General features: G+C 35.9%; 6 protein-coding genes across 9 annotated transcripts; 4 read left to right on the forward strand and 2 right to left on the reverse strand.

The window, feature by feature from the left end:
* LOC104779624 (DNA mismatch repair protein MLH3-like) lies at positions 5,946–9,636 on the forward strand. Of its 4 annotated transcripts, none has more exons than XR_766510.1 (6): positions 5,946–6,232; positions 6,344–6,593; positions 6,826–6,873; positions 6,971–7,114; positions 9,129–9,216; positions 9,357–9,636. XR_766510.1 is itself a non-coding variant. In XM_019244464.1 (4 exons), the coding sequence occupies exons 2-4, from the start codon at positions 6,494–6,496 to the stop codon at positions 7,099–7,101; spliced, it is 279 nt and encodes a 92-aa protein (XP_019100009.1). In that variant the 5' UTR covers positions 5,946–6,232; positions 6,344–6,493; the 3' UTR covers positions 7,102–7,321. The 4 variants fall into 4 exon arrangements, 1 of the variants encoding a protein (XP_019100009.1); XR_766509.1 differs by having other exon boundaries at positions 9,129–9,178; XR_766508.1 differs by having other exon boundaries at positions 9,129–9,636.
* On the forward strand, positions 12,997–15,628 carry LOC104779625 (TATA box-binding protein-associated factor RNA polymerase I subunit B-like). Its single transcript, XM_010504005.2, has 3 exons — positions 12,997–13,851; positions 13,970–14,904; positions 14,986–15,628. The coding sequence occupies exons 1-3, from the start codon at positions 13,245–13,247 to the stop codon at positions 15,541–15,543; spliced, it is 2,100 nt and encodes a 699-aa protein (XP_010502307.1). The 5' UTR covers positions 12,997–13,244; the 3' UTR covers positions 15,544–15,628.
* On the reverse strand, positions 15,644–17,829 carry LOC104779627. Its single transcript, XM_010504006.2, has 8 exons — positions 17,601–17,829; positions 17,129–17,410; positions 16,957–17,028; positions 16,804–16,871; positions 16,605–16,725; positions 16,425–16,511; positions 16,223–16,312; positions 15,644–16,110 (listed from the first exon to the last, which is right to left on the reverse strand). The coding sequence occupies exons 2-8, from the start codon at positions 17,384–17,386 to the stop codon at positions 15,985–15,987; spliced, it is 822 nt and encodes a 273-aa protein (XP_010502308.1). The 5' UTR covers positions 17,387–17,410; positions 17,601–17,829; the 3' UTR covers positions 15,644–15,984.
* Positions 18,571–21,619, reverse strand: LOC104779628 (probable apyrase 6). Its single transcript, XM_010504007.1, has 8 exons — positions 20,692–21,619; positions 20,391–20,503; positions 20,193–20,300; positions 19,912–19,966; positions 19,568–19,759; positions 19,379–19,476; positions 19,054–19,250; positions 18,571–18,962 (listed from the first exon to the last, which is right to left on the reverse strand). The coding sequence occupies exons 1-8, from the start codon at positions 21,311–21,313 to the stop codon at positions 18,683–18,685; spliced, it is 1,665 nt and encodes a 554-aa protein (XP_010502309.1). The 5' UTR covers positions 21,314–21,619; the 3' UTR covers positions 18,571–18,682.
* LOC104783472 (pentatricopeptide repeat-containing protein At2g02980, chloroplastic-like) lies at positions 22,026–22,877 on the forward strand. Its single transcript, XM_010508626.1, has one exon. It carries the CDS (start codon positions 22,026–22,028, stop codon positions 22,875–22,877), a length of 852 nt encoding a protein of 283 aa, XP_010506928.1.
* LOC104779629 (ribonuclease 1-like) lies at positions 26,011–27,387 on the forward strand. Its single transcript, XM_010504008.2, has 4 exons — positions 26,011–26,271; positions 26,367–26,522; positions 26,697–26,895; positions 26,981–27,387. Exons 1-4 carry the CDS (start codon positions 26,158–26,160, stop codon positions 27,202–27,204), a joined length of 693 nt encoding a protein of 230 aa, XP_010502310.1. The 5' UTR covers positions 26,011–26,157; the 3' UTR covers positions 27,205–27,387.

Raw genomic sequence — 27,387 nt, forward strand, 5'->3', positions numbered from 1 at the left:
AAAAAAAAAAAAAAAAAAAAAACTTTGTGGTGGCTTAATGTTTCTTTTTATTTCTTCTTGCTTGTGGATATGTGGAATTACGGTATAAATAGAGAAACAAGACGAAATGTTTGATAGCTGTTTTCTTTTCTTTCTCTGAAGCTAAAGTGTTATGACCTGATCAATGTGAGAGGGTTCCACATTGAGAGTTATCTGGCCAGTTGTGTGCGAACTGATTTATATATTTATTTGGATAAAAATGTTGGATGATGAATCTTTGTCAATCAATGGAGACTAGATAGATAGATTATAATGTTACACCGTGACCACTAAATAAAGGAATTAAAGTGGCAAAAATGACATGGTAATAGTACGATTGAGATTTATGATTACATGAACTAGTACTACTACTCATCTTGCAATTGGATCTCTTAAATTCTGGTCTATCCTTTAGGCTCTTTTTTTTTTTTTTTTGGTTAAAGAGGTTCCATAAAGCTTTTATAAACACTACTGTTTATAAACGACTAGAATTAGCAAGTAAACCATATATATTATATGCACGTACGACATATAAAACCACGATTATAACGCCGATTTAAACAGCATTACAGTATATTTTATGCATCTCCTATAACTTCTTTTCTACACGATATATAATTCACTTTATTAACACGCTATCTTATGCACCGGCCTAATTTGCATACTGTATTCATGTCCCAGTCCTTCAATACTTTGCTCTTAAAACAAAAAGTTCTTCATTTCTTTTTGTGTGTGTGTTTGTTAAAGGGCTGTCTTAATTAAGCCAAAAGTGATTAGCAATTTAGCATGTTTTGTAAGTTTGAAATAAAATAATACATTGTATAAAGATATAAAGTTATGAATCCATCATACGATTAACAATTTAACGACGAAAAATAAGTAAATGCGCATAATTAAAAGAAAATACTTGACTAGTACTAGATATGAATTTCACTCGAGGAACAAAAATACAAAAAATTGGAAGCACGAGGGATGTACGTATTTTGTTGCATGGAGAGATATTGACAAAGACCATCGAGTTGGGTTCTGTTAAATATATTAATATTTCATGTAATGATTTGACGTACACTCTATAATTTAGGTGCATAAATATTAGAAAATTCATAGGATCGTCGTATCTTGTGTGATATAATACATATCAAATAATTGTAATGTGTATTATATTCGTCAAATACATAAGGAGAATTAAATAAACTCAAACATAAAATCCATGTATCTGTCAATCAAGGAAATTGTGTAATGGAATTTATTAAATATGCGTATTAGTTGTAATAGTCGACATATGAATGGTAGCATTTTAAGCTTGACCCTACAGCATACGTGCTTGATTCTCGTTCTCAACTTTTTTTGTCCAACAGAAAAAAAAAAACTAACAAAAAGATGATCATTGTATGTAATTAGTAATTTCTTTTACCATTGCGTTAAAAAAGGTTTACAAGTAGCAACCACTTGCAAATATCAAAATTAATTATACCAATACATTAGGAACAATTACAGAATAAGGTATTTTTTTTTGGTTTCTTATGAGTTTAGGATGTTTAGTCCGTATTCTCAAAAACAGGCATTTATTGTGAAACTAAAATACGGTTTTAACCTTGCTCTAACTGCAACGCAATTAAAAATCAATAATATTTTTTTTTTTAACTTTTTTAAGAGTTTATCGGCCGGTCTCAACGTTTATCTGCCGGTGAGTGTTTGTCGACGTCTAATCAATGAAGGATCTGTAAGTGGAGGCATCTTCCTTTTGTTAGATTCATTACTCCATCCTCTTGCGTAATCTCGATTTTAAAGGTTTTAGAAGGAAAATGAGATTTCAATTCAACAACGATTACAAAGAATAATAGAAGGATTTCAAGCCTTTGTTTTGGGTATGTGATAATTGGCTCCGATTATTCTGAATGAATCAACAAATTTGGTTTCAACTTCTCCGATTAATATCCCAGATTTGTGAATGGCTTATAACTCTTAAGCTCATCATGTGAATTGCTTCAACATCTTCAAGTTTTCTTCGTTTAATTTTTCCTTGGGTTCACTGTGTATTAGTCCACTTATGGTTTAATTAGTGATGAGATCAGATGAACAATTTGGTGGTGATGATTCGGTTGCCCAAATTTAGTGTAAAGTTTTAGATGAGATTGAAAATTTTGATTCAATTAATCTTTATAATTAGAGCCCTTGGGTTCACTAGATAGTATCCCCTTAGGGTTTAGTTTTCTTCATCTAAAACAAAACAAATTGAATCTATTGAAATCTTTGGATCTGAGATGGTGTTGGTGAAACGATTTTTTTTGTTTTGGAGGCGAAGAAGTTGGTGTTGTTAGTGACGGAGATGGTGTTAATCGAGCGAGGAAGGTGGTGAGAAGAAGCCATGGTTGTGGGCAAAGGAAGCGCTGGTTTTATTTTTGTCTTCCTCTAGTTTTGATCGGCGAAGGAGAGATGGTTGAGAGAGGAGACAGAGGGCAAAGAAGTCAAATTTCTTCTCCAACAATGCCTAATCTCGCAAGTACGGGTAAAAATGCTTTATTTCAAAGTTTTAACTCACAAAATGCCTATTTCTATAAATATCCCCAATACGTTATGATCACCAATCTGAGCAATAATAACTAGGGGTGAACCTCTTCATTCACCCGCTTATAAAATAAAAAAAAATAAAATCTATATACATTATTATAAAATTAGAAATTTAAACCGTTCTTTTATAAACTCAAACCGATATATAATTTTGTTCTAATTGTAAAATTTAAACCCTAACCATTTCATTTGTAAACCCAAACCGATATATAATTTTGTTATAATTGTAAAATCTAAACCCTAACCATCTCATTTGTAAACCCAAACCGACATATAATTTCGTTCTAATTGTAAAATCTAAATCCTAACAATCTCATTTGTAAACTCAAACCGATATATAATTTTGTTCTAATTGTAAAATCTAAACCCTAACCACCGTATTTGTAAACCCAAACCGACATGTACTTTCGTTTTAATTATAAAATCTAAACCCTAATTCTCATTTATAAACCTAAACCGATATATAACTTCGTTTAATTGTAAAATCTAAACCAAGCCAATATTTAACTTTTTTTTTATTTTGTTTTGCTTTTTAATTTAGTTTTATTTATTTTAAAAATAAAATATTAGATAAAGAATTCTGATTGGTTGAGAGAAGAGAAAGTGAATAGAAACTAAAGGTGAACCTAATCATCTATTTATATGTGATATCACAATATCCTTTCTTAATGGTGGCTAGTTTATATTAGATTTTTGTTTTAATTTTCTTATCAGATTTATATAGCAAATCGAATGAGCGATGAAAATGAAATCAATCATGATTTTTACTACTAAGAAATGGTGATTGCCATTTATAATTACGACGACACAAACTTATTATAAAAGAAAATAAAAAACTCAGCTTATTTTATCAAAGTGAACCAACGCTCAACCTTGAACCTTCATGTCCACGTTATCACTTTTGTTCTCATCACAATCTATTCCAACAATCTTATCGTATGAGGTGTCAAAGTTATGTATGTCCATTGTAATCTGAAGGTTTGATGAAGTCAGAGACAAAGTTTTTGTTATGATAAGGTAAATGCTCTTACTGATCATCAATTCGTAGTTTATGTTGTAAAATACTGGATGGTGGATTCCATAACCGGCCATGTACAGCCCATATGTGTTTAGTGTCTACGGCCCATCGGCCTTATACTATTTCCTAGTCGGTTTTGTACCCTTCACTATATATATGTAACCTCGAGTTTATTCTATCAATAAGAACAAGAGAATTACTTCATTCGATTCTCTAGTTTACAACACGTTATCAGCACGATCGTTCTAAAGATCCAACTGAGTAAAACCCTAAAACCCTAACCGCCGTCGTTCACCCTTCTTCTTTCATCAAAACCCTAAACCGCCGTCGTTTCTCCTCTTTGTTCGAAACTAGTTCTTGTTCACGAGAAAACCTGTGCTCGTGATCAAGTTCCATCTGAAACCAGTTCGAGGTTCGCGGTTCCAGGACAAGTGCGGTACAAGAGCAGTACGTGAGCGGTACGTGAATCGGGACGTGAGCGGTACAAGGAGCGGTCCGAGATCTAATGCCGACGATGCGGTGTTATGGCTAATGATATTATCCTAACCGCCAGCGACCAAGAGGATTTCTTCGGTGAAGTTGCACCGACGACGTTTCCATTTATATTTACAACGGGAGGATATCGTCGTCGCTTCAGTGACATTGAAAACGGGAGACCGCCGGCTTCGAGATGGACGATAGAGATGTTGCTAAGTGTAGCGGTCGTGGAGAAAGGAGAGTATGTGATATGTTTGGAGGAATGGGGCAAAGGTGAGGTGGCTACTGAGTTGCCATGTAAACACAAGTATCACTTGGAGTGTGTGAAGAAGTGGTTGAAGATTCACGCCTCGTGTCCTCAGTGTAGATACAAGATGCCTCTTGAAGGTGAAGAAGTGGTGAAGAACGTTGGTACTAGCGTTGATGTTGATGTTGATTTTGATGTTGATGAAGATTTTATTGACTATTCTGATTCTGATTGAAACGAATGACTAATAGAGTAATGATCTTTTCAACTTACTATTGGGTTTTTTTTGGTGTGTTTTGTTTTATTTCTTAGTGGAGAAGTGAAATTTTCGTTTCGTTAAAGCATGGTTAGGATCTATTGGAATAAAGCCCATAATTGAGGATTGTAATAATTCCTTCAAAATTATTGTCGAAAATCATGGTTTTGAGCCAAACTCACAGTAAGGAAATGCTAACAAGATACTATATAGGAGAGTTTGAAGTCTCTAGAATGAAAGAAGGTTACACAAATAGTGAGAAATATTCAAAGCAACCGGACACAAAATGTTTCTGATTCACTAATCTAAGAACATGTGAATCATATTTACTCAAACCAAGTACATGCGGCCAATCATCGATTTTTATAGTCAATAAATATGCATCTTTCTCATGTTGTATACTTGGTAGCAACTTCCTTAATCAATCAAACAAAACATTTCCCCATCATAAACTTTAAAAAAAGGAAAAAAGCTCATGTCATACTTACAACTTTGTCAACTTCCACTCCCATTATGCAACATTAAGGCTGGACCAGTCCATAGGGTAATGGAGAATTGCGCCGTGAGAACCTGACAGGATCCATGGATGCCATCACCACATCCCAATAGGACATGCAACAAAATAACCATTCAGCCTAAAAGTCTAATATCTGTTAATGGCCAATTCAACAACATAAGATAGAAACCGAAAATGTAGTGTTTATCAATTATCATATAGTAAAGGACGGACTCTACTTCAGGATTTTGCTGGTAAAGGGTACATTTTCAAAACAGAGAAAATTTGAGGGCCTTTTTTGCAATAAATCCAATATCAAAACCCCTAACTACATGCTCCTCCGCCGCCAAATCCTAAACGCCCGAAGCCTAGTTTCGCCGCAAAAGTTTTGAACGCAAATCTTCGTCTTCTCCTTCATCAATCTAATTTAGGGTTATCCCTTGCAAAGTTTCTTCCTTTTTTTCTTTGAGCATTTACACTGTGAGTACTTGACAAAAACTACAATTGACTTATGTTTTTGGCTCTTTTTATTTGTGATCTAAATGAGAAGCAAATCATTATATCTTTCCTTTTTGGGTCACAATTGCAATGAGTTCAGCATATTGGAAAATAACCGTTGTAAAAAAAGCCAACTGTGCAATATACAAAAAAGAACTTTGAGTATTTTTATTTAACTTTTGTGAGGCTTTTACATCGGTTATTTTCCAATTCGGAATCTCAATATTTTCCAACGGCTAATTTTGTATATGGTACGATAAACAACCAAACGGCACCGTTTAAAGGCTTAGCGAGAGAGAGAAAAGTCTTATATTTTAACACCCGAGACGCTCCCCTTGTAAACATAAATTAAATTAAAGTTCTCTCTGCTCTCATCGTCTTCTTCCTTGAGAGGCGATTTGTTGATTTACTCCCGACGAAATCAAGTTCAAGAGAAGAATCAATCAATCTCTTGCGAGGAGAGATCCACAATCTCTAGATAAGTTCTCTTCGCTTATTTTATTTGAGGATTTCTGGATCTTTCTTTCTTTGCCTTTTTGATTTTCCCGTCTTAGGGTTTTCAAATTTCGATTGTATTGACTCTGTTTTGTTCTTTTCATCCTTTAGCGACGATCAATCACTTCCCAGTTCCCATGAAATCACCATCTCTAGGTAAGTTCGATTTGATCGTCGTTAGGGTTTTTTTTGGGGTCTAATCGCGATAAATAGCTTCGCAATCTCCAATAATTGATATCCGTCGGAATTGCTTCTTGAAAATTTCAGGGTTTTAGGGTTTTTATTTCTCCGTGTTTCATTCGGGGGATGAAGTCGATCAAGCCTTTGCCCGAGGGTGTTCATCACCCCAAGCGTTCTGGAATTATCATGTTTTGACATGACGCGGGTCGTGGAGGAACCCGTGATTCAACAGTCTCGATGCTGGTGCGACCAAGGTCCAATCAAATTCTCCCCTTCGACCAACAGGTTTCTATCTTCGTGGGTGTTGTTTCGTGCTCTGTCAAGGTTGTGGATGATGGTGAGTATAGCTCCACTATGATTACTTTTACCTCATGATTAAGTCCTAATTTGGAAATATTTTACTGGTTTTGGTTTTCAGGATCAGGCGTTTCCAGAGATGATTTGGTTTTGTTGGGAAAAAGATACAGTAAGTTGTGGCGATTTTTTTATGTTTGATGTACTGGTAAAGGCCACTTTCTTAGTTTTCTATTGATAAACTTATCTTAAGCAATCTGTGGAAACGTTTTCAGGATCAGGCGTTTCCAGAGATGATTTGGTTTTGTTGGGAAAAAGATACAGTAAGTTGTGGCGATTTTTTTATGTTTGATGTACTGGTAAAGGCCACTTTCTTAGTTTTCTATTGATAAACTTATCTTAAGCAATCTGTGGAAACAGCCACTTCAAAGTTTCATGTTTTGGAGTCAGCCAGTGAAAATTTTGGATTCCGTGGAGGGGCGTTAGCATTAGCTTCGATATCAGATACTCTCGTTACTGGAAATCAGGACAAAAGCTATTGGGAAGCCTAATGGTTATCCAAAGGTATGGGATGACTTTGATGCTACTCAATACTCCTACATAGTTTGTGTGGCGTTAGGTTATAATTATGGTTTTAAAGCAAAAATCTTACTTTCTTTAATTTTAGTATTTTCGGTTATTGGTTTTCAATGTTACGTGTATTGGGTTTCAAAATCGTTTACTCTGCCTATAGTTTTGTGTGTGTCTGTGTTCCTTATAGGTTTGGTTTTATCTTATGTATCATACGTTTTTGATTGCTTGCCAATTAACTAGTCTCACGTTCACTCATATGATGAGCTAGCTAGTCATAACTACAATTGTTATGTATTGGTATGCAATACTCGTTGTCTTGTTTCTATCGAGGTAATCTAAATTACCTCTCTGCTTGTCCTTGTCCCTAGTCACCTGAGCAAAAAATACAAATGCCTCGGTTTGGCTGAGGTAATTTAAATTACCTCTATGCTTTTCCCTGTCCCTTGAATGTATTCGGGTTTCTAGTCACCTGAGCAAAGAAAACAAATGCCTCGGTTTGGCTGAGGTAATTTAAATTACCTCTCTGCTTGTCCCTGTCCCTTGAATGTATTTGGGTTTCTAGTCACCTGAACAAAGAAACAAATGCCTCGGTTATTTGAGGTAATTTAAATTACGTGTCAGCTTGTCCCTTGTCCCTATCGGTATGATTGTCCCTGTCCCTTTGAATGCATACGGGTTTCTAGTCACCTGAGCAAAGAAAACAAATGCCTCGGTTTGGCTGAGGTAATTTAAATTACCTCTCTGCTTGTCCCTGTCCCTTGAATGTATTTGGGTTTCTAGTCACCTGAACAAAGAAACAAATGCCTCGGTTATTTGAGGTAATTTAAATTACGTGTCAGCTTGTCCCTTGTCCCTATCGGTATGATTGTCCCTGTCCCTTTGAATGCATACGGGTTTCTCGTCACCTGAGCAAAGAAAACAAATGCCTCGGTTTGGCTGAGGTAATTTAAATTACCTCTCTGCTTGTCCCTGTCCCTATCGGTTTAATTGTCCCTGTCTCTGGAATGAATTCGGGTTCCTAGTCACCTGAGCAAAGAAACAAATGCCTCAGTTTGGCTGAGGTAATTTTTAAATTACCTCTCTGCTTGTCCCTGCCCCTATCGATTTAATTGTCCCTGTCCCTTGAATGTATTCGGGTTCCTAGTCACCTGAGCAAAAAATACAAATGCCTCGGTTTGGCTGAGGTAATTTAAATTACCTCGCTGCTTGTCCCTGTCCCTTGAATGTATCAGGTTCCTAGTCGCCTGAGCAAAGAAACAAATGCTTCGGTTTATTTGAGGTAATTTAAATTACCTCGCTGCTTGTCCCTGTCCCTTGAATGAATCAGGTTCCTAGTCGCCTGAGCAAAGAAACAAATGCCTCGGTTTAGCAGGTAATTTAAATTACCTCTCTGCTTGTCCCTGTCCCTATCGGTTTAATTGTCCCTGTCCCTTGAATGCATACGGGTTTCTCGTCACCTGAGCAAAGAAAACAAATGCCTCGGTTTGGCTGAGGTAATTTAAATTACCTCTCTGCTTGTCCCTGTCCCTTGAATGCATCAGGTTCCTAGTCCCTTGAGCAAAGAAACAAATGCCTCGGTTTAGCTGAGGTAATTTATTACCTCTCAGCTTGTCCCTGTCCCTATCGGTATGATTGTCCCTGTCCCTTTGAGTGCATACGGGTTTCTCGTCACCTGAGCAAAGAAAACAAGTGCCTCGGTTTGGCTGGGGTAATTTAAATTACCTCTCTGCTTGTCCCTGTCCCTATCGGTTTAATTGTCCCTGCCCCTTAATGTATTCGGTTCCTAGTCACCTGAGCAAAGAAAACAAATGCCTCGGTTTGGCCCTGTCCCTATCGGTTTGGTTGTCCCTGTCTCTATAATGCATTCAGGTTCCTAGTCACCTGGTGCTAAAAGCAAATGCCTCGGTTGTTGAGGTAATCTAAATTACCTCTTGGATTGTTCCTGGTCGTGATCTCTGATTATCAAATGAAGCAGTCCCAAATCTTTAAACTGCTTGGGTTGCAGAAGTATGACATCCATGGAGCATGCGTGATCACGCTTACATTTGAACTGAGGTATGTGAATTTCTTGATATTCTACGTCTGAAAATCAGGTATGTGAATTTCTATTTCTTAAGGTTAATATTTTCTGTTGTTTATAAAATTCTTTACCTTGTGTACCCATTCTCGACAAGTAGCAAACAAACTTACATAGGTCTTCTAACATCGCCTTTTTATCTTTCTTCGCATGCAGTTGTTCTCGGGTTTCTGAAGATCGTCATAAGAGTTTCAGGTTATTCTTTAGCTCCCTTTGCAGTTTGCATGCAGTTCTCGGGGTTTTTGTCTGTTTTCTTCAAGTGTAGACGTGTTAGGGTTTTTGTCTGTTTTCTTCAAGTGTAGCCGTGTTACCATGTAGATGACTAGGTGACAGGAATTTTATTTTTGAAGATCGTATAGCTGGTTGGGGTTGTCATTTCTATTTTGATTAATTTATATACGATGTTTACATTGTTGAAAGAGCAAACTATTTTTTCTCTAACTAGTGTGGAATGATTATTACCATGAGTGTTTTTTGTCTTTGTTGGTTCATATTTGATTCTTAGGGAAGCTTATATCTGAAATCTCTTTTGCATTTTTAAGCTGTGTTTGTTGGTTGTCTTGTTATTGTTGTATACACCCTTGTTTGTTTGGGTTTTCCCAGTGATGACATGTCTACAATTGTTTGTCTTGGTAGGATCTTGTTTCCTGTATACAACTTCATATATTTAATTGTGTCAACCAAGCTTGATTAGAAAATCATTTATTTACATGCCGTGTGAGTGTACTATAGTTTCTTTTTTTTTTGTGTGTTTTCTTTAAGTGTAGCCGTGCTACCGCGTAGGTTACTATGTGATAATTCAGTTTATTCTCGAAGATCGGATAGCTGGTTGTGCTTGACATCTTTATTTTGATTAAATTATATTTGGTGTGCACATTGTTGAAAAAGCAAACTATGTATTCGCTGACTAGTGTAGAATGATTAGTACAATAAGTGTTGTCTGTGTTAGTTCATATTTCATTCTTAGAGAAGCTTATGTCTGAAATCTGTCAGGCTTTTCTTGATGTGATCCATCTGCTTTATGGAAAGATAGGAAGTTGTTGTGTGCAGCGATAAAGCTTTGCATGTTTGGATCTAGAGTGCATTGTCTCACTGTGATTCCTTATTCCAATTTAAAATATTGGGCTACCCTTTGCATCATGTAATTGATGAAACCATCTTGTTGTTAGTTACTTTCTCGGTTTTTGTCTCTTTTGTATTATCAGCTGTGTTGGTTGTCTTCTTGTTATTGTTATTGTTGTATGCCCTTGTTTGTCTGGGATTTCCCAGTGATGAAAATGTCTACAGTTTGGCTGTTTTTGTTCATTTTTCTTATCCTAGTCATGTATGTTTTAATGATATTGTGTGCTATGATCTGATAGATACATCGAGTTTGATGAAGGATCGTTTACAACTTTAAGAATATAACAACCCCCTCTCTCTCTTGCTATAAGTGTGAACCACTATAAATAACCTACATAAGATTCAGATTAGGAGAAGAAATTATAACTCTGTTTTTTCTTAGTTCGTTATTGTTTGTTTGTTTTTTTTTCTTGTCGTCAGTTCGTTATTGTTTGTTGAAAAGATAAAATTCTCACACATATCTTCACTTATGTTTGAAAGATTTTGCAACCTTGCAAAATGTGAACAATTCATTATATGTTCAAACAAATACAATTAAAAAGTGGTATACACGTTTGAAAACCAAACATCTTAATTGTCTTAGTTGATTCTTAGAGAAGCTTATGTTTGTTGTTTACCCTTGTTTGTTTGCAATTTCGAAGTGATGATGATGTCCACAATTTGGCTGTATTGTTCATTTTTATGATATTGTGTGTTTCTATCATTTATGTTGTTCTTTTTATTTTATTGTGAATTTGTCTCTTTAACCTAATTTTTAGAAATAGGTACATCTGCTCTCGTAAGATAGTTATTTAAAACGTGTCTCACATAGCCTGCTTGTTACGGTTGAAGCTGAATAATGCATGAGTTCTTTTAGTTTTGTAAATCTTATGGCATCTGATTTGAGTGTGTTTCATGTTACTTATTCTTTCTTGGTCCTATTCTTGTTATGGTCTGACCTTGGTTATATGGGATTCAGCCAGAGGTGGATGCAGGTTTAGATGTTATTCCTGTTGCAATCATCATCATGTAAAGTTTGCTTGCACTCACTTTCTGATCAGTCTTATATCGCTGCTTCTATTGTTTGAGCTCTTAGAAGTTAGAGTTGACTGCTAAGTTTAAGCTTTTTTTTAACTTGCTATATACTAATGTTTTTTCGTTTAGTCAGTCAAATTTCCATGGAATACTGAGCTGGTGTTAATTTTAATATTTGGTAGGGTCTTGTTTCCTTTATACAAAGATCACAACTACACATTTATTTGTGGCAATTGATCTTGATTAGAAAACATTTACTTACATGCAGTGTGAGTACAGAGTTTTTTTTTTAGTTTGGTGTGTTTCATTTAGTGTAAAGATCGTATAGCTGGTTATGCTTGACATTTCTGTATTGATTAAATTATGTTTGGTGTTCACATTGTTGAAATGTCTTCTCTGACTAGTGTAAAATGAGTGTCTTGTTGGTGTTGCTTCATATTTGATTATTAGAGAAGCTTATGTCTGAAATCTGTCATGCTTGTCTTGATGTGATCCATTCTTCTTATGGAAAGATATAAAGTTGTGTTATATCCATCCAGTGGTCGAACTATCTTACCAACATTAACTTGTTGTTTTTCGATGAACAACCAACCTCTCATAAAATTCAATCGTACGTGACACATCGACAAAACTAGTACAATCTCTAGTGGTCGAACTATCTTACCAACATTAACTTGTTGTTTTCCGATGAACAACCAACCTCATAAAATTCAATCGTACGTGTAGTGACACATCGACAAAACACACTATAACAATCTTCTATAAAATGTCGCTCTTCTTAAAGATAAAAGAAAACTTCTGTGAATGCTCTATTTCATTTGATATTGAATACAAATAGTATTAGTTTGTTCATTATTGGAAAGACTTACGACCTGATGAAGTAAACTTGGTCTAGCAAGAAATATGCGTCTTTTCTCATTTTCCTCCTTTATCCTCCTCTATTTTCCATGTTATCTTACCATAAAGCAAATCTTTTCTCATGATCAAGAGGAAAAACAAATTTACATGTCCAAATCATTATAACACGTACTACGTTTTTACTAAAAAGCAAGAGCAAAGGCTTGTTTTATGTAATTGGAAAAACGCACACTCAATTCAATATTATAAAAATAATGGCAAAAAGACTTGAAAACGATAACACTTGCTTAGCCCTTTAAATCCATGTTGTTCATTGTTAATTTGCAAAAACGGCTAACGTTTTAGAAAAACCCTCAAATGGCTCCATAATTGAGAATTGTAAAAATCCCTTCAAAATTATTGTCCAAAGTCATGGGTTTGAGTCAAACTCGCAGTAAGCAAATTCTACATAGGAGAGTTTGAAGGACTCTAGAATGAAAGAAGGTTGCACAAATAGTGAGAAATATTCAAAGCAACCGGACACAAAATGTTTCTGATTCACTAATCTAAGAAGATGTGAATCATATTTACTCAAACCAATTACATGCGGCCAATCATCAATTTTGTAGTCAATAAATACGCCTAGGCAACTTTCTTAATCATCTAGATTCTTAATCTTAACTACATATTTACATAATCTAACAAAACACTACTAACTTTGAAAGAAAGTAAAAATTCATATACACAAAAGCTCATGTCATGCTTACAACCTGACAGGATCCATGGATGTCAATGTCATAAAAGGACGGACTCTGCCTCACGGTTTTGCTGGTTAAGGGTAAATGTTTAAAACAGAGAAAATTTGAGGGCCTTTTTTTGCAATATTACCAATATCAAAACCCCTAACTACATGCTCCTCCGCCGCCAAATCCTAAACGGCCGAAGCCAAGTTTCGCCGCAAAAGTTTTGAACGCAAATCTTCGTCTTCTCCTTCATCAATCTAATTTAGGGTTTCCTTTATCCCTCGCAAAGTTTCTTCCTTTCTTCTCTTTCTAAGTCATTTCAATTACAATGACTACGATGCTCTGCAAGCAGTGCGACAACGAAGCCTTTGACGAAGGAGACGACGGGTTTATCTACTGCCAACGATGCGGTGTTATGGTTGATGATATAATCCAAACCGGCGTCGACGACGGAGATCTCATCGGTGAAGGTGGAGATACCCAAGGCGCAACGTATAACTTCGCACATCGCCGTATACCACACCTAATCACTCCTTCACAGCCTCGTTACACAGATGAAACAGTTCGTTACTCTCAGTTTCGATCTCAGCTCGAATCCTTGAGCCAAGTTCCCAAATCCGGACTCGAGAAGAAGGATTTGTTCCGTGAAGTGAAGAGAGAGCCTGAGAGCTATCCCGAGGATGAGCCTGGGGATTTTGGAGCAGAGCCTTTGAGTTACGAGGATTATTACGATGAGGCTAGAGATAGATATGTTAAAGCTTTTATGATGATGGTTACTTGTCAATGTGATGCTTTGGTTGACAAGTTCAATGTCACTCCTTTGATTGTTGGTTTGGTTGGACCTATCTGTTTACGTTACGTTGCTCTCTCTGGCGTCTACGATGATGATTGGGCTGATAACGCCATTCGTGACTCCGAGCGTCAATCAGAAGATGGTAAAGTTTCATACTTGATGTTGTGTTCATTCCAAATCTAGCATCAAGAAGAAGAGTTCTCTATTGTTTTGTGTGATTTTGTTTGTTACTAACTCTCATTCTTGTTGGTGTCTCGCAGGTGGTGAGTTGAAAGATGCTAAGCGGCCTAAAACACACAGAGCCGAGCCTCGTAACTTAGATGGTAAAAGAGCAGTGACGATATGGGTTGGTATGCTTAAAAAGACTCTGCCTTTATCGAGATCTTTGGCTATATCTTTCCTTGCTTGTCATAAAGCGGGAGCGACTGTTCTACCCACGGACATTGTGAGATGGGCACGGGAAGGAAAGCTTCCGTATTTGTCTTGTTTTCTTGAGATTCGTGAGAAAATGGGAGAGCGGTCAGCTGCGTGTCCTGTGAAAACGAGCATAATGGCTAGGCCTTTTCAGATTGTTTCTGCTCAGATATTAGAATCACGAGCTGCTTTGATTGCTGATTTGATAGGTTTACCTTTGCCTCCTGTGAATTTCTTTGGTATAGCTTCGAACTATCTAAAGCGTTTGTCTATTCCTGAGGACAAGATTTTTGATCTGGTGCGTCTTATACAGAACTGGTCAATGCCTCCAGAGTTATATCTATCTAAGAACGAGCTGAAGCTTCCTACCCGTGTGTGTGTCATGTCTATACTGATTGTAGCTATACGGATGCTTTATAACATTAATGGTTTTGGTGTATGGGAACGGAGTTTGGGGTTAGTTAATGCTAGTGAGGAGGATATCGTTTCTGACGAGTTTGATTCTCCGGTTCATGATGAGGATGTTTCAGAGACAAATTTGGCTGATGCAGAGTCATCGGATGTAACGAAAGCAACCAAATTTGATACAGAGGAGCTTCTTAAGAACCTTGAAGCGAAATATTATGAGGTCGCTGCTTCAGAAACCCTTGAATCCGAGAGGGATCTGTTGTCATATTTATCAATTGGGAAAAACGAGTTCTTCGCTGGTTTAGAAGAAGATTTACCTAATGATACATACAGAACTGTTGATAACTTGTGGAATAGTTATCCAAAAGACGAGGTAAGAATCTGCTTATAATAATATAATCTGAAGAAATTAGTTCTTTAAAAGGTTGCATATAAACTGTCTCTTTTGATGTAGGAATTAGATCGGTTTAGGACTCCATCCAAGAGGGGAAGAGATGGGGAAGATGATCTATCACTTAACCAACTTTCTATAGATGGTAGCAGTCCTTCAAGGAGAAACGAAAGTGTATCAATGGATACTGATCTATCTTCAGAACACCAAGTTTCATCATCACCGGAGAATCATCATCAAGAGGAGACAATAAAGGAGAGAGCTATAAAAAGACTAACTACAGACATGGGAGAGAACTTGTTCTGTTACATACCACCTCGTGTGAAGATAAAGAGACTAGACTATCTTCAATATGTGAGGAAAAAGGAAGATGGAGCATTGATATATGCGGCTCACGCGGATTACTACATTCTTTTGCGGGCTTGTGCTAAGGTTGCTGAGGTTGATGTTAGGAATATGCATAGAGGTGTGTTGAACTTTGAGAAGAGATTGGCTTGGATTGAGAAAAGGATAGATCAGGTTGTACATCTAACTCCACCTTTTATGAAATGTGACAACTGTTGTGATGGTGAGAATGTTGGTGAAGAACAAGATGATTCATACACTAACACATCAAGATGATACACTTTGTTCATAAATTTTTTTGTAATATGTTATATAGAAATATTTGTAACTTTATAAATCCAATTAATCCAATTTTTGTGGTAATAAGTCTCCTGTGTTCTTCCTTATTTATTATATCCATTTATATAAAAGTACACTCAAATTTTAAGTCAATATTTGAAAAAAAATTGTAAAACAGAATTTACAACTTTATGCAAAAACTTTTGCAAGAAACATTAAAATATCGACATTTTTTAGCTACAGATAAAATGAATGAACTCCTCTGGAATGAGATCTAACCTTACAAGAACTCAAATGATTTCAATCCTTTACGCTGACAGCATTCTAAATTTACAGGCAATCAAACTCTCCATTTCATTCACATCGTACCTTGTAAATGGCTCCATACTTGCGATATTAGATCAGAGTAGTACATCAGACAGGATCGTCATCCTGTTGTTATGTAGATGTAGTTGCATGAGCGATGGAGGATGATGGTGAGACTGGTGATACCGTGAAGTGAACTGTTCTAGGCTGCCCTGACTGAAGCACCAACGCAAACTGTGTAGCCAAAGCTGCAGCTTCCTGTTCAGTAGGGTTGCATTAAGTCAATACCGGTCATTCAGTTCTATTCTTACAACAGATAAACGAAAAGAATTTATCCGGACAGAACCGTGGACGAGTTCTTAATACTAACCTGTCTTTGCCTTCGCCGTTGTAGAATACTGATGGCCCAAGCCATGATATAGCATGGAAGAAGAAATCCAGCAGCTCGGAGCAAGACAAGCTATAATAAGAAACAGATGATTTTGTGGTTTTGTAGTTACTTTTAACTTTTAAGCATGTATTGCTTTGAGACCAAAATATAGAAAAAAAAAAAGAAGCTTCAATCCGCTTACAGATAGTATAGAAGATGGGTCGTCTTCTTCTCCATCAGCATCATCTGTTATGGTCAGTGCATGTCGTAAGAGAAGAAGAGCCATTAACTGCAAAAGAAAAAGTGTGTGTTTGAGGATATCATAAGCGAGGGTTGTTGTTACACATGTTAGAAATCTGCCAAAAAAAGCTTAACAGCTTACAATTAGAGCAGCTGAACGACAAAACGCAGCTCCGCTGGCATTTGAATCAGTATATTCCACATATTCAGTCTCTAAATACCGACGATCATGCAAATCCAAACCTGAGATTGTCCATCCTCCACTGCAACGCACATATGCACAAGTCAGAAACATAAAAATCTGACAAGATAGAAGCAGAAACACATGAAAGTAACCGTACCCGATGTCAATAGTGGTTTCTTCAGGCTGAAAAGGAGGTGGTGGAGCGGTATATCCAGGTTGGTAAGGCTAAGTAAGAGAAGTTAAAGACCTATCAGAGTTACATGGGAAACACATCAACATAGAGCATTTCTACTAAAGGTAACATACATACCTGATGACAAATCTCGCATAGAATGTTTCCTTTTTCATTACACCAACGCTGAACACATTTCCTATGAGCGTACTGAAACAAAGCCATTGCTCAAAACTATCAGCTCATCATCATCTTAAAAATACATCAATACATAGACTAAAGAAATGGTATCAGAATAGTAGGTAGTAACCTTGAGGCTGCCACTGCAAGCACAAGGACTCTCAAGATTCTCAATAGGGGAATCATCCGAACAAATACGACATTCCGCGGAAGCAATAAGCGGTTCGTTCTCATCGGAGATATCAATGGCCTTGTCATTATTATTATTATTAACCAGATGCGACTCTGATGATCTAACCTCCGGAGACAACGGCACCACCGGAGGTGGAGGAGTAGGACGCATCAATCCATCAACATTTACCACAACGGCACTACTCTCAGTTATCATATTTTCCTTTCCCTTCCGAAAAAACTATTATTCCACCCAAAAATAAAATTAGAAAACCCTAACGAAATCAGAACCATACGAAATCTAAAATCGAATTAGATCCAGGCGGTAAACAATGATCAACGGGGGGAAACAAAATCGGAGATATGAATCAGAATTCGAAACTCGGAGTTGAGATTTAACGGAATCAAAGAGAAATCAAATCAATCATCACCTGAAGAAATGTTGGTTTATAGCGTTGTCTGTCGTCTCTGATTTAGGAATCAGAGAATCTGGAGAAACATAAACCAGAGAGAGACGATAGAATAATTTTTTTCTGACGCAGATCGAAATATTTTTCCCGCAAATCGAGCAGAAGAGAGAATTCGCTTTTGTATATTAGCCCTGAGGACCTGAGGGCTGAGAGAATCAATATAGAAACAACGACGTGTGAGAAAGAAAGAAAGAAAGAAAGAAAAGTTAATGGTCGTTGACTACAAGTAATTATACTGCTTTCTTAAGGGTCATTTCGGTATTATCTACACTTTGCCGCGCTGTAACGTTAACGACATGTTCCCTGTACAGGATAACATTCTTGATTGTTTTTATTAACCCAATATTGGTTGTAATATTATTATTTTTTTTAGTTTTGTGATTTATTTATTCATTTTTTCATAACATGATCTAGTTTTTTTTCATAACATGATCTAGTTGTTCAATTAGATTATTGAATATATATTTATAGTTAATTAAAGTGGGAGAATAATTGTCGTGTAAGAATTTTTTTTAGTACAGTACGCATTATTAGGTGCATATGTCAAAGTTTTTTTGTCAAACGAATAAAAAAGATGATTAGTTTAGACACGTAAACATGTCAACTACTTTTAAACTCGGAAATTAAATTACTACATCTGTACATCTTAAAAACAAAACAAAAAAAAAAAAACAATTGGAAGACTTGAATGATTCCAAAAGTTGAGGTATGAAAAGAAAACTTATATATATCGAATTTTAATTATAATTTTGATAATACAAATGGTAGTGAGTAGTACATTATCTAAACAGACTCGTTGCATAGAGGACCCTTCTAAAACAATCGAAATCACGCATCCCACCCCATGTAATAAACGTATTTACTCTCTACTGACCCTCCCCCCCCAATGCTTCCAAGCAAATTAGAAGATTTCTAAGCCGTTGATCATATAAATCACTCAGATGCTGCTCCCTTGATCACTATAGAAGATGAAGAAACTTCACAATCACAAGCTCTTTGAGAGGCAAGAAGACTCTTGCACAAAAACAGTTTTAAATCCAAGATCATCTAATCCGGGTGACTATGTACCGGCCTTTCTCAAGGTCGTAAATTGTTTTCAGCTTCGGTTTTCTCCACTTAGATACCAGATATACCAAAACTGTCAAAAGGATCGGTATCCCTATGACATAGCGAAGCGTCTTCGAGTCATTACTGAACAGATCATAGAACCAATGGTGATTACCAATGGCTGCATGTTGAGATGTCTCTGTTGCAGTCTGTAGAATGAATGCACCTAAAGCCCAATCGAGGGGTATATCTCCTGCTTGAATCGCAAACCCGATTCTGCCAAATAAAGAGAAACAAGATTTTGGATTCAGCCATATTTTTGAGAATTATAAATCAGTCTTAGGTCAGAGTTCTTGAATTTACATACCTTTCATCATCAAGAGGAATGCCCAAAGTATCATGAAGCAATGACACAATATATGCTGATGAGAAACAATACCGTAGAAGATCCTCGTCTCTCAGTGACGGGTCTTTTACTCTCAACTTCGACCAATCTTCACCACAGAATCTCTCTCCAGCTGATATCATATTAGACAACCACGCTTTTTCTCCCAACCCGAAAAACTGGTACAAGAAACTAAGACCTATGTTCATAATATTCTCCAAACATAATATGGATGGACATTGCGTTGTAGGTCTATGGGGGGTTATATACAGTACGAGATAGAGTCTGATATGAGAAAACAAAGTACCTTAGAGGTGTGAAAGAAATTTTCTGTAGCTAAAAATCTTCCCCGTAGCTTAGGCGTGAAAGCTGATCCAATAGAACAATGCTGATACGAGCATTTCTCTGCACTCAAAAGAAGAAATCATATCTATCAGAGACAACAAGGAATATGATCCAGCGAATGTAAATCCAGAGATATCGATTAATATTCTACCATTTCCTTCTTGCAAGATTGTTAGTGCAGCGGATCGACACTCTGAGTAATTACCCCCAGCATGAAAAGAATCTGAGAATCCGCTTTCCAAAGCTAAAAGTCCAGATAAATGCTTCTGTGTGTTTGTGTCGAGGCTGTACCCTTTTGGAGCACAAGGGTCTGTAAATATTCTTTTCCGTGTAGGTTCAACAGCTGCAAGGAATGAAACAATGAATGAGCGAGAAGGAAAAGAGACTTTGCTATTTGACTTGAAGACGTGATCTGATAACTTTAGAAAACTTAAGGTGGTAATTTAATGATCCATCAATTAGACATTTAGGCTTATACAATCATCAACAGCTAACCTGACTTATGGTCTCTTGAGAGAAGCGAACCCCATAACTTATCATGAGCAGCATTCTGCAATGGGAAGAAGGTTAATAGCATCAAGGACATTGCCAAAAGATCAAATCCGTCCTTCTAAAGATTTCAGAAAGGGAAACAAACTAACAGAAACAACAGAAAAGGAGACAACTGTTTGTTCAACTGGATTAAGTTTCCACTAAACGAAATTAAAAAGGACCAAACTAACTACTGTAGCTTGTAAAACCAATTCCAAACACGTATACTGCTCGAAAGAATATACCTGCCCAAAATGAAGGAAGCTGTGACTATAGAGATTGTATGAAACATTTCCAAATGATATTGTCCGTGAGAATTCAGCAGGCATTGGCTCATTGGACACAAATGTCACCTAAAAGAACATACAATGGTCACCGTCTTCTTAGTAAGTTCCACGAATTGTTTAAATCCCTCAATAATGAATTTTAGCAAAAAACTAAACCTGTGCAGAAGCCCCGCCAAGTTCAACAATTCCGGTTGTTTTAAGAGGATCACCGCCAAGTGAACCGAGAGCAAAGTTTGCAACCACCCAAGCATATACACCTTCGTCAGATCCTGGAGATATAATATCCAATGATTAGCACCCCTAATTGCTGATTAGCTAGTAATACATGAGAAACAAACTCTCAAATCAAAATCCTTTTCATATTTCTCCTAAAGCTGATACAACTCTTAAGGTTTTGAACAATGGCATTAGATAAAAAGACTAACTTGAACTAAAAGAATAGATTTTTAAAACTCACCAGAGATAACAGAAGCCCATTCATCTCGAAACAAGAACCCAGAAGATTTAAGAACTCTTCTGGTAACTCTCAGAATCTTTTCCTGAACAGGTAACTCAAGCAATCTCATTCCCGCAGTCGCCATTAACCTTACTTCAGTCTCCATCCACACACCTTTAGGAACCTTCCCTTTCGCAAACTCAACCAGCTCCGTCAATGACACGCTCGCCCCATCAGGATCATCAGCGAACGCCGACAAACCCGGATGCAACTTCAAGCTAGCGTAATTGGCTCCCCTGAATTCAAAAACGGGTTTACCCGACTCAACCCGGTACCCAAACACATGGATTCTCGTCCCTGTACTTCCTCCGTCGATCACGACGCTGTAACGAAGCGATCCTAAACGATTACCGCCGGAAAACAAAATTGAGTAACAAAGAAAGAGAAACCCCAACAGTACAGATGTAGAAGCAACGGTTAACATGAGATTCGATTTCGCGTGTTTCGAATTAGGTTTCGTAAACGTGTAAGTCGAGGAACAAGACGATGCTCGGTGGTTCCCAGAACGGATCTGGAACTTAATCGGATCCATATCTGATTTAGTACTACTCTTCACCCTATAACGGGCATGCGATCGTCGCATCAACAATTCACAAACCGCCACGAGAACGAAGAACAATGAATCATAAGATCTCTGATTTAAAAATCAAAATATGGAAAAGAACAAAAAAAGGAAACCAAAATTAATGTATTTTTCGTGATTTTTCGGATTTTTTTCTTCTTTTTTTTTGAAGCTTTTTATTATTCAACCGAGAATAATGGAGATTGAGAGGGTCGCCGTGAACCAGCGCCGGTGAAGCTTGTCGCTGCCTCTCAAGTCTCCGATGTCGTTCTCGGTAATGTGGAAAAAAAATAAAAAATAAAAAAAAAAGAAGATTAAAAGCAAAAATTAAATTGGAAAATAAATTGGTCGTTGTAGCGCCTTTTACGAGTTTTTATACTAGCCCTATTATTATTAACCGAACCGAACCGTAATTTTGGGCATTCGATTCGGTTGTTAAGGGTTAACCGATCCGCAGGACCTAGAATTGATATTAAATTACAAACCGAAGAATTAAATTAGCCCTGGAATAAATAACCGAACTAAACCAAATCGAGATTTTGGATATTCGGTTCGAATTCTGTTATAAAGGCTTAACCGGAGGTAGCACTTAAAATTGGTATTAAATTACGAACCGGGTCGATCAAGTCGGGTCGGGTAATTTGTTCATTAATTTTGCAGTCGGGTTAACGAAACAGGAAGCTTATCGTTATCTTCAAGAAATGTCAGTGAGAAGCTCAAGTTCAGAGCTTTAATGGCGATATCTTCTCCCTCACTAATAGCATCATTCTCCCACACAGAAACTTTCACTAAGCATTACACTGTGAACCCACCAAACCCGATTCTTCTAATTTCAAGATGCAATTCTCTAAGAGAGCTGATGCAAATTCAAGCTTACGCGATCAAATCAGATCTACGCGAAGATGTTTCATTCGTCAAAAAACTAATAAATTTCTGCACTGAGTCTCCAACGGAGTCTTCAATGTCATACGCACGCCACCTTTTCGACGCAATGTCTGAACCAGAAATCGTGGTTTTTAATTCAATGGCTCGTGGGTATTCTCGCTCCACGACTCCTCTTGAGGCGTTTAGTCTCTTTGCTGAGATCTTGGGAGATGATCTTTTACCTGATAACTACACTTTCCCGTCTCTTCTCAAAGCTTGTGCAGTAGCAAAGGCGTTCGAAGAAGGTAGACAGTTGCATTGTGTGTCGATGAAACTGGGGCTTGATGATAATGTATATGTTTGTCCTACGCTTATCAATATGTATACGGAGTGTGAAGATGTGGATGCTGCTCGTTGCGTCTTTGATCGGGTTGTTGAACCGTGCGTTGTTTGTTACAATGCTATGATCACGGGTTACGCGAGAAGAAACAGACCAAACGAGGCTTTATCCTTGTTCCGTGAAATGCAAGGTAAGAACTTGAAGCCGAATGAGATTACCCTTCTTAGTGTTCTGTCTTCTTGTGCTCTGTTGGGATCGTTAGATTTAGGTAAATGGATACATGAGTACGCGAAGAAACACGGGTTCTGTAAGTATGTGAAAGTAAATACGGCTTTGATAGGACTGAAACATTTACATCCTCCTCAGATGCTGAAATTGTAGGACTGAAACATTGATACATCCACCTAAGCTTAAAATTCACTTGAACAAAAAGGATGAAGACTCACCAGAGGTAATAGAGGCCCATTCATCTTGAAACATGAAACCAGAAGATTCAAGAACTCCTCTAGTAGCTTTGAGAAACTTTTCTTGAACGGTTTTTTTAAGCAATCTCTTCCCCGCCGTCGCCACTAACCTTACTTGAGTCTCTTTCCACATTCTTTTCGGAATCCTCCCTTTCGCCGTCACCAGCAGCTTTTTCAATGATATACTTGCTCCATGAGGATCATCAGCGTACGGTGATAGACCCGGATGCAAACTTTCATTATAGTAACCCGCAACTCTAAACTCTGAAACGGGTTTACCGGACTCAACCTCGTACGTATACACGTGGATCCTGCTCACCGTACTTCCGCCTTCGACCACGACGCTGTAACGAAACAACTGATCTCTCTGATTACCGCCGGAGCATAAAACTGCATAGCAAACAACAAGAAGCCCCGACACGGTGGCGATGGTAATTATGGTTAACATTTTGGATTTAGTAAGCGTGTAGGTTATGGACCCTATCCTTGATGGTTCTTTTTAGGAAAAGTGTTAATATAAATCCTTTATTAATAAACTAGTTTAATATCATCATCTTTACAACGCACGATTTAATAATATGTCTTATAGACAAGTTGATATTGAAAGTACAATTATTGTATCTTCTTCCTAATTATGTTTGAAAAATGTATCATTTTGCCAAATAACCCTAGTTTTTTTAAGTCAAGTTTAAAAATAAAGTTGATCAGTGAGGCGTGTGAAGTTGTTGCGTATAACTAAAAGTTAGAATCTATACAATGGTAGAAGTGATCGAGTCTTTATCTCTGAATCTCTGATTCGTGGTAATAATATCCCCCGATACAAGAGCTTGGATGACCAAGAGAAGGAGATTACGCGAAAAGGTATCACATTGATCAAAAGCTTGCGATAGTTTTTTTTTTTTTGGGGATAGTTGAGTACTACTCTCCAGCAGGAACGACGATTCTAGTTTTTCTAGTTATGAATCTTCTGGTTTGGAGTTGAGATTGTCACAATGCAGCTAAGTTGATTTCATCAAACTTTTATGTTGGAATCGCAGCTAAGTTGATTTCATCAATTTGATTTGAAATTATTTTTGGACACTAATTAAGGAAGTAAATAAGATACCTATTATTTAAAAATCTCATCTTCCGTAGTTTATTACGCAATTCGTTGACTAAGTGAGATCGACATTGTGATCAATTTAAATCCATCACATCGCCATCATTAATAACAACAAGGAATAAAACAGTTTAGCTATCGTCTACTTTTAAAACACTTCTTGCATGAGAAGTAAAGAAAACAAAAACTTTGTCGGCAACGGCTGTGGACCAATAAATTTCAAATTGAGTTCAGACTAAGTTTTTTTAAATACTTTGTGAAATTTTGCTTAATTAACTTAGTTAAAAACTTATAATGTTAGTCAAGTAAAAGGTAACTAAATTAAGACCATGCTAGAGCACGAATTAAAATTCATTTTATTTATATTGTAATTTTTATATAAAATATAATTTCTTTGATTGTTTTTAAAAGTTTTTTTGGATAAAATATTATGCAATAAAATCATATGTTAAATATGATACCTTGAAAAAAAATACCTATTTTGTAAGTTTTATATTTTAAAATAAAATTTTAATATGTTGTATTAATTTATTTATGTGAAGTTATTTCAACAATGTATATTCTATATCATGACTTGAATGTCATTATAAGACATAATTTTGTAAATTTGGTTTTTAAAAAACAAGTTATTTTATTATGATTAATTTAATATGTTGTTATACTTTTTGTTTTAATATACTTGGTTTCTTGAAATTCTTTCATATTATAGTGACATATCATTGACATTGTTATAACAAATCAATTTAGAGTATTTATAGTTTCTAACTTTTATATCAAGTTTCAATATTTTAAAAATATTTCAAAATAATTTTTAAATTTTATTCTATTATATAAAATTATAAAATTCAACAAAAAATATGAAATTGATTTTAAATTATTTGACCCGTTACTCAGTAAAATTTTTAATTTAATAGATATTATTTTAAAGAATAATATTATTAATATCAATAAATATTATTTTTAATTTATATTTGTTTTTAAAAATTCAACATATGGTATATCTGGAAATAAAACTATTTTTTAATTATAATAAATAATATGATAATTTATTTGTTTCACAAAATAGACTCATATATACAAATGAAAGGTGAAGTATAATGATATTAATTTGTTTTTTTTTAGGAAAAAAAAAAGAGTTAGATATCAAAAGATTTTATTTAATGAATAATTTAATAAAGGAAATTAATAAGTTAGATGATATTAAATGATTATTTAGAATATTCTCTTAAAGATTTTTAGAAATAACGTGCTCTAGTAATAAATCTTTTGTAAATAAATTAAAGTTGCACCCCCTATTTAACTTTTAACTAATTAATGTATAACCTATTTGTGATCAACTTATTAAAATTATATAGTTTACAAAACAATGTTGTGTAATTCTATTTTATTATAAATGAGATATTATTAAATTATTGTGTAATTCCATTTTATTATAAATGAGATATTATTAAGCTGTTATCAGCAAATGACAATCTTTTTTTTTAACATAGTTGTGACTCAAAATTTTGTTTTGTCAACTTTTTTTTTGACGTGACAAAATTTAAAATTATCCATCTTAATTATCATTATCTCTATTGCCTAAGTGCAATTGATTTCTTTGATAAAAATCTTAATGAAATTATTATTAATTAATAGATTAGATAAGTTTATAAGTGCAAATAATTGGGCTTCCTTAAATACATAAATTATATATACAAATTACTGGGCCGGTACGAGCATACAAAGCAAACCTTCTAACCAGCAAGTGTGAACGTTACGACTTGAGCCACAACTATGTTCACACGTAATCTCATAATATTGTGATTTAAGATTCCAAGAAACAAAAAAAAAATACAAAATTAAAAACAAAGGGGAAACAAATCTCGTAAATATACATACACTTCACATAGAAAAGGTATATACCATAAATCTCACAGATTCTTTTGATGTATCTGTCTATTTCATTATTACATAAACTAGGAAACTGATATCTCTCTGTTCACATTCCTCTGCTCCTGTTTCCCTTTGTATATATATATATATATATATATTCACCCAATAACAATCTCAATCCTATAACTTCAATAACACAATCATCTCTTACAAAAAAAAACCAAAGATGAAGATTCTTCTAGCATCATTGTGTGTGATCAGTCTTCTCGTAATCTTGCCTTCTGTCTTCACTGCTTCGTCTTCCTCTGAAGATTTTGATTTCTTCTACTTCGTCCAACAAGTAATAAAACCCATCATCTAACAATGCTTATAATAATTGTTCTTAACATTTTTTTGTCCTAATGTTTTTTTTTTGTGTCTGTTTGATTTTAAAAGTGGCCAGGATCATATTGTGACACACAGAAGAAGTGTTGTTATCCAACTTCAGGCAAACCAGCTGCTGATTTTGGTATTCATGGTCTTTGGCCTAACTACAAAGATGGCACTTATCCATCTAACTGCGATGACACTAAACCATTCGATAAATCCACGGTAATAAGATTAACCGGTTTGATTCTGGTTGCTTGCACCTTGCAATATGATTGGACTAAGTTATTATTGTGTTAGTTCGATCTCGGGAAAATGTACCCTCTTCTTGGTTTAAAGATTCACAACTAATGGAAAACTTTGAAACATAACCGGTTGGTTTGATTTGGTTTGGTACAGATATCAGATCTTATCACCTCAATGAAAAAGAGCTGGCCAACACTGGCTTGCCCGAGCGGTTCAGGTGACGCGTTTTGGGAACATGAATGGGAGAAGCATGGTACTTGCTCCGAATCGGTTATCGATCAACATGAGTATTTCCAAACCGCTCTTAACCTTAAACAGAAAACCGATCTCCTTGGAGCTCTAACCAAAGCCGGTACGTTTTAATTTTTCAATTCTCCTTCTTTTATTCTCCCGGTTTGGGTCTCATCGGTCTATTATTGGTTTTATGTGTGTAATAGGGATTAATCCGGATGGTAACTCTTATTCATTGGAGAGCATAAGAGATTCGATAAAAGAGTCGACTGGTTTCACTCCTTGGGTTGAGTGTAACAGAGATGAGTCAGGCAACAGCCAATTGTACCAAGTCTATCTTTGTGTTGACCGGTCTGGTTCCGGTTTAATCGAATGTCCGGTTTTCCCTCATGGCAAATGTGGAGACGAGATCGAATTCCCTTCTTTTTAATTTTCCAATTTCTAATTCTCACATTCTCTTGAACCGAAATCGATCTTTTGTTCACGGAGATTGGTTTAGTATGGTGTAATAAAAATCTATGGGATGCTATTGGATGATGATGATATTAGTTCAATTTCAAAATACTATATTATTGTGTTAAAAAAAAAAGTGCTATATTACTTTCCTTTCTCA

This window comes from Camelina sativa, chromosome 4 (assembly GCF_000633955.1).
Source record: "Camelina sativa cultivar DH55 chromosome 4, Cs, whole genome shotgun sequence".
Taxonomy (NCBI): Eukaryota; Viridiplantae; Streptophyta; class Magnoliopsida; order Brassicales; family Brassicaceae; genus Camelina; species Camelina sativa.